Source organism: Fulmarus glacialis, unplaced genomic scaffold, assembly GCF_000690835.1.
Source record: "Fulmarus glacialis isolate BGI_N327 unplaced genomic scaffold, ASM69083v1 scaffold27167, whole genome shotgun sequence".
NCBI classification, from domain to species: Eukaryota; Metazoa; Chordata; class Aves; order Procellariiformes; family Procellariidae; genus Fulmarus; species Fulmarus glacialis.
In genome coordinates, this window is record NW_009224208.1 from 28,726 (window position 1) to 39,889 (window position 11,164).

General features: G+C 38.9%; 1 protein-coding gene across 1 annotated transcript in view; it reads left to right on the forward strand.

The window, feature by feature from the left end:
• HAAO (3-hydroxyanthranilate 3,4-dioxygenase) overlaps positions 1–10,374 on the forward strand; it is a 33,584-nt gene extending 23,210 nt beyond the window's left edge. The window contains exons 7-9 of the mRNA XM_009582091.1: positions 7,734–7,879; positions 9,035–9,103; positions 10,288–10,374. Coding sequence (XP_009580386.1) covers positions 7,734–7,879; positions 9,035–9,103; positions 10,288–10,374 — 302 coding nt within the window. The remainder of the gene's footprint in view (positions 1–7,733; positions 7,880–9,034; positions 9,104–10,287) is intronic.
• The last annotated feature ends 790 nt before the right edge of the window (positions 10,375–11,164 follow it).

An 11,164-nucleotide genomic window follows, 5' to 3' on the forward strand; every position in this document is an offset into this window, starting at 1 on the left:
TTCCTAAGTTAGGCTTGTTTAAAAATTATCTTTAAGAAATTAGTGGTGTAGGTAGAATGTCAGGTTTTTGTTTATCCAAATTAATTAATCTACTTCTAATTATCAATGACATTTTAATTCCCGTAAAAACTGTATTGTCAGTGGACATACAGATATATAATACAAAAACCAGTCCTGTAGTGACTTCACTAGCAAAAGTTTCATCGATTCTGGGTGTATCTAGGGTAATTTACAGCCTGGACTTAAAATCGAGTTAGTTTTGTTGGAATACAGCACAGTTCTATGCTTGTGATTCAGAGCAGACAAAACCTAAGTATGAAAGATTGGGTGCTTTCTTCAGTCAGCTGGAGGAGGAATAGCATACAGCCTAGGGCATGGTCTATAAACAAGTGTTTTCTGGTTTCAGTAGTGCTATTAAACAAGTTATAAGGGTGAGCTCAGTTCTATAAAAATCAGCTTCTGTACTGTCATCCTCTGTAGTTAATCCAGCGCAACCTCTGTAGACAGTATTTGCTGTTCAGTCTTGTTTCACTGGTGTATAAAAACAAGCAGATCAAAAGAGAAGAGTATTAATAACTGAAAATAAGAAAAAGCTAAAGAATAAAGATAAATGGCTAGTGGGCAATATTAATTCAATTAAAACTACCTCAGAGAAAAAAAAAAAAGAGAGGAAAAACGTCTGTCTTCATTTACAGTAGAGCAAATATAGGGCCATTCTTCTGAACATAAAATAACTGTATAAATATTTGTGCCTTTCTGTTGTAGGTACATTGAAATAATTCTAAAGATACTATCACTGTGGGTTTTTTTAAAATAAGGGTGATGATTTTGGAAATATTTGCTATGAAGCTGTTTAGAAAACAGAATATTTCATTCTCTTTTCTCTCATCTTTTAAGGACTTCCAACATATATAGGTAGATTGCTCCTTCTCTTCTGTAATATGTTACTTCTTTCTGCTTTGAGTACTTGTATTAAAAGAAACACCATATGAGCATTCAGATATTAAGGAGTGTTCCTCTAGGGCATTTATTTCGCAAACAGCCACCAGGAGGTCTCCAGGACAACAGCATTCAAACCGATACAGGCGGTCAAGCATTTTAAACTGTCTAGACGCACCATAGTTGTACAATTCTGTGAGACGCTGTCTCTTTAACTTTTATCAACAACTTGAATCTACTCCTTTTTCATATCATCCTCATTGTCTCCATTCTGGCAAAGATGCCCACATAAATACACTGTTCATCTTTATCCCATCATACCTAAATCCTTTAAGTAACTTGCAAGTCATGTTCATATCTCTCCTGAAGCCCACCTGAACTGCAAAGGTACATAGGTGGAAGGAGGGAATAGAATCACCTAATATACACCTCCAATCCTGTATAAGCATGCAACTTCTCACTGGCTTCATACATTTCCCCTCCCTTCATATTTAACAATTTTCCACTCCACACCGGTCCCATAGCCGGTACATAGCCAGTACTGCAGATGAAGAGCTCAGACAAACCAACCTAAGTCAGCAACATTTAATACACAAATAAAGTAGAATTACAATGTCTGGAGTATGGCTGCTATAGTTTGCCATGTAAAAACTTCTACTAGGCTTTTTAATCCCAAACTACAACGTATCATCTGAAACCCAGGACTGCAGGCTGCACGTTCTCTAGAGCCAGGAACGCTCCTAGGAGTTCATTAGGCTCCCAGAGCCCAGAACTGCTAATGCCAACAGTCACCACAGAAAAAACCCCCAAAAAAGTCTCCAGGAAGAAGTTTGCTTCTACCACAATATTCTCAGCTGTGCCTCCTCAAAGAGAGAGAGAACATAAACTGTAATCTCCAGGAGCTCTCCTAATGCTTCACCATGGGAACCAAGCTGCTACTGACCTTTAGTACATAATGTGTATAATAAACCTACCAGGGAAATTGGAAGAAATGCCCTATAAAGTTGTTTTCCTTTCTGTTCAGACTTTAGTGGGGGAAAAAAAAAAAAATCTAATATTTTTAAGAGCTCTGAAGCTCAGAGCAGTTTCACAGCAGGTATGTCTTCTCTAATAAGGTAGCTTCTTTCTTCCTTACGCTCTTAAATGCTCCCAGACAGCAAAATCTGAAACTGAAAACTCACTAATGGAGTCAGTCAGACATTTTCACTAGTGTTTCTAAGGCTATTTAGTAGTAATAGCTCACACATGCTGTACAAATCCTTGTCTCACAAATGTAGTGAGGTCTCAACGCTTGTTATAATAAAATATCCTATTCTTCTTCTACTGGAAGCAGAAGTTACGCACAAAGACGATTAATGAAATGCCCACAGTCATATAAAAAGCAGATTCAGAAACAAAAATTAAGATTCCTGATTTTAGGATTGGAACAGCGGTCAGTATTTCTCAATACAATTTATCATTCTTAATTACAATGACCTAGCTATATCGTGAAGAGCCTTTAAACAGAATTATGGCCTAAGTCTTGCAATTTTGTTGTTCTAATTTATTTCCTTCTTTCTAGCTGGTGATATCTCCTTTTGAAGAGGCTATATTTCTTTATTACAAAAATATTTTTCAAAGCTTTCAAACTTCTTTGTTTCAATTAGGAAAAGAAAAAATTGTTGTTTAGTTTCCCGCATAGATTTAATGACACAAAGAAAAATGTGCCTGGAAATAATTACAGGGACAAGTCATAAATTAGCAGTCATGCCAGTTCTCAGGGCATGCTACAAAAACAAATACAGTTACACAGGGAAATATATGATGACACCAGGTGAGTGCTGTATTTTCAGCTAACTGTTTCTGCATCTATACCCAACAACAGTGAAATGAACCAACTAACCCAAAGTAATCAGTCACTGTCAGTGCTTTCACTCTGGGTTTTTATATGGAATGAGCTAACTACTTGTTTTTTCAAACCCAGATGCCTGAAATTACGACCCTCAGTCCACAGGTTTTATTTGCAGAGGTATTAAACTCCTACTAGTCTCATTGACATTTCTGTTAACATTGAGAATAAAGCAGACTTCATAGGAATTAGATAGACACATACGGGAAAAACACCCCAGGGTATGTATTATTGCTGGCATTGGCAATTAAACATGAAATGCTGCAAAACAATCACATCAGAACAATTCATTATTATGATACAGTATTCCTTAAGAGATGGAAGGGATGATTAGAAAATGGAGAGAAATAAATGAATACAGAATTCTAAAATAACTTGTGAGCTCCTTATCTCTAGTGTGGACTGTTTTACGCTCAGTTAAAGGATGACAAAACAAAGAGGATCTAACTCCACTTTGGATAAGGATGTCTTCTGCGTTTACAGAGGGTGACACCTCTGTAAAGGGACTTTCTCACATCCTTGCATGGAGATGGGGCCACAGCATGCAGGGGCTGTTTCTGAGGCAGCACAGTGACTTAGGATGGAGGGGCTCGCATAATTAGTAAGAACATCAAGGTGATTTAAATATTGTACCATCTAGAATGTGCTGCCTAGAAGTGAAGGATGGCATGTTACTGAAAAATACAGTTTTTCATAAAGCCAACACGTAATCAGTTTGATAGTTCACACTATTTCAATATCTTGTATTTCATGTGCTTTATTGCTCTTTTCCTTTGCATCAAATCTCAAAGAAACAAGGTTTGCAAGAGAGCTATGGGAAGAGCTTGGGGATAAGAGGGGCCAAGAAACACTCTGGGAGAATGAGATGGTCTGATTTCTTGACAAGAAAGCTTAGGCACGTCTCTGGGGTAGGGAAAGAGTTTGGGGTAAGCAAATACACCCACATATACCTGGTAGGCCAGTGGCAATCCTCTTTTACCTGTCCTCTTTATTGCTTTCAGAAGTACAGTGCTCCCAGCAAGTTCAAACTCCTCCTTAGATGGTCTCCGTTGAGGCTGTAACTACCTGTACGTTCACTGGCTGTTTTCTTGCAATCTGTTCCCTCCATTTTTGCACAGCTTCATGTTCTCAGTCTCAGTACAGTGTCTATTGTCTAACTGAAATCGACTTCCTCTAAAACCTGTAATTTCCTTTTTTAAATATTTACAAACTCCTTCAGTAAACATGATGTATTTTCAGCTTAGCATGGTATCATCACATTCTAATTTAAAGCTGAAAAGAGCTATAAAACCCATAAAGAACACTTTGCTGTGATATGAATATTTAATAGCAATGATCTACGAAAACGGACTTTACTTTTGAACTATTTAAATGGATCTCCTGAACATGTAATAAAATATTAGATTTGATGTTCCTTTTAGTGATATATTACTTGGAGATACATACACAAGATTTTAGCTGACTAGCTTAGTATTGCCGTCTTCCTGCATTTTGCCGGCATATTTTTACCTTTACCATCATGAAACATGTTGTCTCCTTGTCTCACAGTATTACTAGAACACAAGAACTCTGGAAACACACCAACTCACACTTCCTGAGATATTGTTGAAAGCTAATGTACAGGCTAAGCAGAAATATATGCAGCAATACCTAAATTAGCCTGATAAGAAACACTCAGTTCCGTTAGAAGCACCAGGCTTCAACTCTGATATGTGTGGGATCACAAAATACTGGATCCTCCTCGTTGTAGCTCGTTGCTCAAGTTCACAAGCGCTAGGGCACCTGCAGCTTTCAGCATCATGCAAGGCATGAGTATCAGGGTTAAATGAGGACTCAGTCAGGTAGGCTATTAATAATGTCAGACATATGTCACGTACTTCATCATCACAGTGCTCTCTTATTTGTTCTGCAGTAATAGGTAATCAAATCATCTAAAGGTTCATTTCGTGCAGACTTGGTTTTCAAAGGCCGTTATGCTATCACCAGGCGAGTGTCATTAACATCAAAATTAGTAATAAGGTAAAACCCCATCACAGACCAGAGCCCGCTGACAAGACAAGTGTCAAAAGACAGCTCTTGTCCTGAAGAACTTAAAGTCTAAATAAAAAAAGAAGTCCACCTGTACTTGGAAGTAAATGAAACTGTCAGAAAGTGCCTGTACATCACAGTGCTCCATAGTAAGTGTAGGATGTCTTACACTTTACATTCGCCCTAAGTATGCATAGGTCACTCTCTACTGTTGTCCTGCGCGTGTTGTCCCTGTTGATCAGGACAGCTGGAGCCAGAGATCACTAGAAAGAGGAAAACTAGCAAAATTATGTTTACGGGGAATAAGTGACAGAAGATAAACTACAAACTTGGAAGTTTATACTTACTTTTCATTGTTAGTTTTGTGTTGCTTCTTGGTCAGAACACAAAGAAGTACTTTGGCTTTTTTGTACCCGAAATTCCTTGCAACTCATGGGGAGCATTCGTAGTTCCCCTTGCCTAAATCATCACAGTGCCCGCCCTAGAGACTCAGCTTTTTGCTATCTGTTCTCCAGCATATGAAGTCTGAACTTACTTATTAGTTTGATGCTGGAATTCTTAACCTGTGGAGAAGGACATGGTTTAGTGGGCACAATAGTGTTGGGTTGATGGTTGGACTTGATGATCTTAGAGGTCTTTTCCAACCTTAATGATTCTATGATTCTATGATTCTAAGATGTATCCCCTTGAGCTAACTAGGATACCCATGGCTTCTCAGGTGTGTCTCTTACCCTACCGGGTGCTGTATACCCTTTTTTGGGTTCCCCCCCCGCCTTGTTTTTTTGTTTTTAAACTATCTCAACTAGGACATGCATTTTAGTAGAAAGGCCTACCAATGGGTAACTTTGTATTCCATTTGTTGTATTCCAAAATAATTTTTCTAAATTCAAGAGTGATCTGTTTTATTCCAATAACAGAAAAAACCTCTATCATCTTCATATTACTTTAGAAGGTAAAGATTGCTATCATTAATGAAACAAAATATTTAAAAATCTATTGGAATACTAATTACACTGCGTACCTTCTGATAAAATGTCTGTCTTCTCCTCTGCTGTGTGTGAGTATATATCATAATATTTTAGACCCTTATTTTGTATCTTGCCCTAGCCAAAAAACAACTTTCCAATACAGCTATAGTTGACCATATGCATAATTTAAGGACAACGTGTGTAAGTATTCCTAATTACCTCCAAAGCAAGTTTGATGAACCTATGAAAATTAAGGAAAAAAAAAAATTAAACATATTGCAGTGTGAAAATAAATCACCAATGACCTTAACACTACTTTTTAGTGTTATCAAACAATAAAATATAGAATGTTCAGGCTAGATCTTGTTAATGTTTCCAGGCCCAGATTATAATAACTCTAATGTAAAGATTTTCTTTTTCCTTCTGGTGCTTCTTAATTTCTTTGGGGAGTTTGCTTTTCAATAAAAGCATGTTAAGTATTTGAGTTAAATAATGTAAAAGTAGGATGCTTTTTTTTAAAAAAGCTTGAAGCCAAAAAACTTTCAAACAAAAAATTCCTCCTTTTGCTGCAGATTTCTTCAGATTTCTTCAGATTGCTTTCAGTATTTCCTGCAAGAGGCATTGCTGAGACAAATCATTTGCAGAAATATGTTGACTTCTTCCATTCAATTTAATATAATGGAGAAGAAATTTGAATGGCAAAACCTGCTTCTACAATTAAAGGGTTAGCATCCCATCCAGCTTGTCTGGAGATGGATGTAGATACTCGGTGCTTATTATGATCCGTTAAACAGCAGTAGCTTATTCAGCACGCTGCTGTCCCTTGGATGCACTGACCTTCTCACATATTGTTCAAAGACTGCATACAAAATGGCCTTCCATGAAAAACTGAAATGATACATTCAAGACACTGCAGAGCAGTGAAATACAGCTTTAAAAAAGAACAAGAACAACATTGCATAATGAATACACTAATACTTTAAAGAGACCTACTGTATTACAAGTACCAGGACAAGATTTGGCTGTGAGATGATTACCTCAATGCATTTGGGAGACAGCAATCCAGTGAGTTTTTCCTGCCTCTAGTTGGCATTATTACTTGAAATTACTCCATGAGCGTTCCCCCGTGGCACGCTCAGAACAAGCTACTTCGGATCACCAAGGCAATTGCGCTGTCTCTGCACTTCACTGTGAGCTGGTAAATAACTAAAGCTAATTTCATATACCAGCAACACACAGCACAAATCTCGAATTTCACCAGCTACACTGAAACTGCATTTGGTCCTCCAGCTATTTTAAATCAAATCGGTTATGAAGGAGAATTACTGGAAATTAAATCCAGCTACAACTTCAGGAACACCACAAAAAAGGCATTTTATTAAATTTAGGGTTGTGATAACCGGTTTGCTCTACTGTGGTCTGTGTATTTAAACATACATAGGGGAGAAGAAATTTAAAAGCCAGTACTGACTAAGTGAAAGATGTAAGCTGGTTCTATGGGCCTAATTCCACATATGGGAATATGCAAGGGGTGACTCAGCAAAGGCTCAGAAACGATACATCAAATTTTACCACTGCAAAAACTGGTCTGAAAGAGAATTAAGAATATGCCAGCGAGAACTAGGTAGTCTATTGCATACTGTTTGAATGCATTTTTAACAAGCATGGATGCACAACAGTTCTGACAACAGCTTCAAAGAAGCAACTCCATAAAGATACACAAATAATACATGCATCTTGCAACCTCAGGAAAGAAGTCCTGATAATGACCATAGCACTGTTTGCTGTTACAACTGACTTTTGACTAGATAACATCTGAAAACTGAACCCTTCAAGCTGTAAACAACAGTAAAATGTTTGCAGAGATCAAGGAAGCAAGTGTCACTGATAGCCCTCTGCCTTGCTTACAGATGAACTCCTGAAAGAAACACCTTTCCCACTAAATTCCAGTTCTGTTATGGAGCCATTTTACTTCCAAGGCTGGTTAAATGATCATCGTGGCGAAATAAAACAGAAGAAATCCTTGAGTGTGTTTGGAGATAACTTTGAAACAGAGGTAGGGAGTTCTAATTTGTCTGAAAGAGAGGGATATTTTTAAAGGTGCAGATAATAGGTGCCTACTGTTCAGACTGAGTGAGTCCAGGCCTGGGAACAATATGTAGTCAGCAGAGAAGTTCCGCACCCCTGCGGAACAACGCGGTCTTAGCCTGCCCTGCCCTTCGGAAGTGCCTGTCTTCGTCCATCCATTTGACTAGCTTAGGGCAGGGGTTTCCTAGCTTAGAACGGCTTCCTACTGCCGTTCACGGAATCAACCTGAACTTTATTTCCATTCATGTCCTTTGGGATTAAAACAGCTCACTCCCTCCACCTCCTACCCCCCCGTATTTCCCAAATCAGAAACACCAGCGTGATGCAAATGCTACTCACACGTGTGTTCGGCTTCCTTATACGTTTGAACAGCATTCTTGGTGCCAAGTCTAATCTGGGTGTGTAAATACACTTTTTTTTCCTCCCCCTCAATCTACATGAAGTGGAAACAAGGAAAACTGGACAGCACCAGAGAGGCTGGGCTGTACTAAAGCATTGCACTTCTCAGTTTAGTCAAACACAGTCTAGTCTGGGTGTAAATGAAGCTGTCACCATTTGATAGCTGTGCCGTATGCACGATAGTTTACAAAACATATTCTTTTCCCGCGTTACTTGGAGTCACAGTCTGAAGAATCCGATACATTTGACAGCAAAGTGACAGAGAGTGTGGGTCTGTCAGGAAGAACACAGAAAGGGCAGATAATGAGAAAAATAAGGTCCGGTCTGCAGCTTTTGTAATGTTAATGGAAGAATCTTTTCTACTTAACAGGCTCTTGACAGGGCCCGGAGTTCATGAGGAGGAAGTGCCTGTTCCAAGAACAGAAGCAGGAAGGATATAGATGCAAAGCTGAGAGTGGGAGGAGGCAGAAGGAATAGATAAGTGAGGATGCAGAGGAGCATAAGGAGTGGCAGGTGTGATCAGTTCCCTTTTTATCAGTAGGAATCAATATGAGAATACCAAACGTAATGTGAATTTTAATGTCTGTAAAAATAACGTCATCTTCTATGAACACTTCTCTGTAAAACCAGAATGTTTTAAATGCTGTAGGAAGATGAATATATACACATTGGTCACTAAGATGAATCTGTTACTTTTCTTCCCTGTTTCTTTTTTTTTTTAAAGGTTATAGCTTATGGACCAGGAACAACTGAGAAAAGTAAAAAGACTTCAGATATCTGGATATGGCAGCTGGTAGGTGACAATTCACACTTGTTAACTGATGAGTTTATGTTTCAGTTCAGAGCAGAGAGAACAATAGTAAAGCCTTCTAGCACCAGCAACAGAAATTAAAATTATTACCTTCCTTCTCATAGAAAAGATCATCAACAGGCACCACCCTTCAGCTTTGAACTATGATGAAAAATAACTGTAAAGTACTGCCACCCTAAAAATAGTCTTCTCTTACATGTTGAGGACAGAGATATTGACATCCTTCATCAGGTCTTGGTGGGGATTTTAATATACCCTACCTAGAGAATAGCCTGTAAATACTTCAGAAAGCCTCTGAGTGATAAAAAAGCATCACCTATTACTTCTGTCTAGAAGCATTTGTCCTCATACTGAAGTCAAACTGAAATCAGGTAGACTAAGCTAATAAAAATCTAACTGAGAACTTGTTTGTACTAAAGCACAGTGGTAGGTGACCCAGCTGTCCTTCATTCAACTGGCTTCTAGGAAACACTTGCAGCCCAAGGGAAAAAAAAACAGAGAAAAGCTAGTTTTCATTTACACAACTCACCTAGCTTGGGAGGCAAATATTTCTATCGGTTCCTGTTCCGTTGAAATTCGCAGAGGCTATCAAATACTAATTAAAGACATAATAATCTTGAAAGACATTTGTTTACGCTGCAGCTTACAACAGCCTATGCAATCAAGCCCTGACTTGCTGGCAAGAACCTGACGACTCTGCTTGACAAGATAATGACGAGTCCATTCCAGTGCGGATGGACTCCTATCAGCGATTTCTGTCAGCTCCCTACTGACTTGTGAACTACTTTTCAAGACTTAAAAAGATATTAGGAATCAGAAAAGTAGAAGAGGAGTCTGAAGTACTCCAGGAGGTTATCTCTGTAATTTCCAGAGCTGTACCAACTTGCAGGCTGCTAGGTTAGACTGGTAGCAGTGAACCCCCAAGAGTCAGGCAATGGGTTGCTGCTTTATGATGGGGAACAATGAACCATGGGGCATGTTTTTATTGATGCTAATAGTATCAGACAGGGAAGATCAGCTAAATATTTAGCTGGGCCTCATGAAACAGAGCAGGTTTGAAGTGCTCTTTCAGCGGGAAAGATTTCCATACTTACCTGCAGCATTTTCTCTCTGCTAGTGACAGGACAAGGAAAATTAAAAGCTGGTTATCTGTTCTTTCCCTTCAGGAGGGCACATCTACTGTTACCATGGATGGTGAAACTCTGACTCTATCTGCTAGTGACAGCCTGCTTGTCCATGCCCAGTCTACGTGAGTAAAGATGAACAGTGGTTCAATGCATGATTGCTCAGCTTCCAACAACATAAATTCTGTGTATTTGGTCCACACCAGGCTGGGCATCAGCTGGTGCAGAAACACAGCATCTGTGAATGCAGGATTTGCAATAGCCTCCATTATTCCTCAGGGCAGAAGTGTCTTCAGGAGGAAACACAGCCAATTCACCTCTTACGATTAAAGGTGGAAAAAATAAGAAAGATAAGCACTACCAAGAAAAAGCAGCATGCAAAAGACCATGCATAAAGGTAGACAGCCCAAATACACAATCAGCGATCACAGCAGATCCTCTAAGCTTCAGACCAGGCTTAATCAACATCAGTGCAGCAATATTTGGGTTCAGAGTAAGAACACATCTCTCTTCCTGGAGTAGGATGCATATGGCTGTTTTATAATCCTGACACATGTGATATATGTAAAGGGAAAAGAACAGTGAAAATAGTTTCCAGAGAGAATGGAAAGAGAAAGTACTTGCCAACTCTTGTGAAGAGTGCCATAAGCTGATAAAGTGCCCACCATGAAGATGATGAAGGATGATGTACACTCACTGGTAATGCAGTGCAGAAGATTATAGGCAGATGATAAAAATGGCCTTCTTTCCTACAGGAAAAATCTAATATGTAGTAGTGCTGACATTTGCACCTTTTTTACAGCACTGAAAACGTTTGCTGAAAGAGCTGAAACCATCCAGCTGTGCACAGAACTGTTCTCTGCACCTGTGCTTCCAACACATAGCTACCTCCTCCCTTCACCATTACTTCCACCCTGTG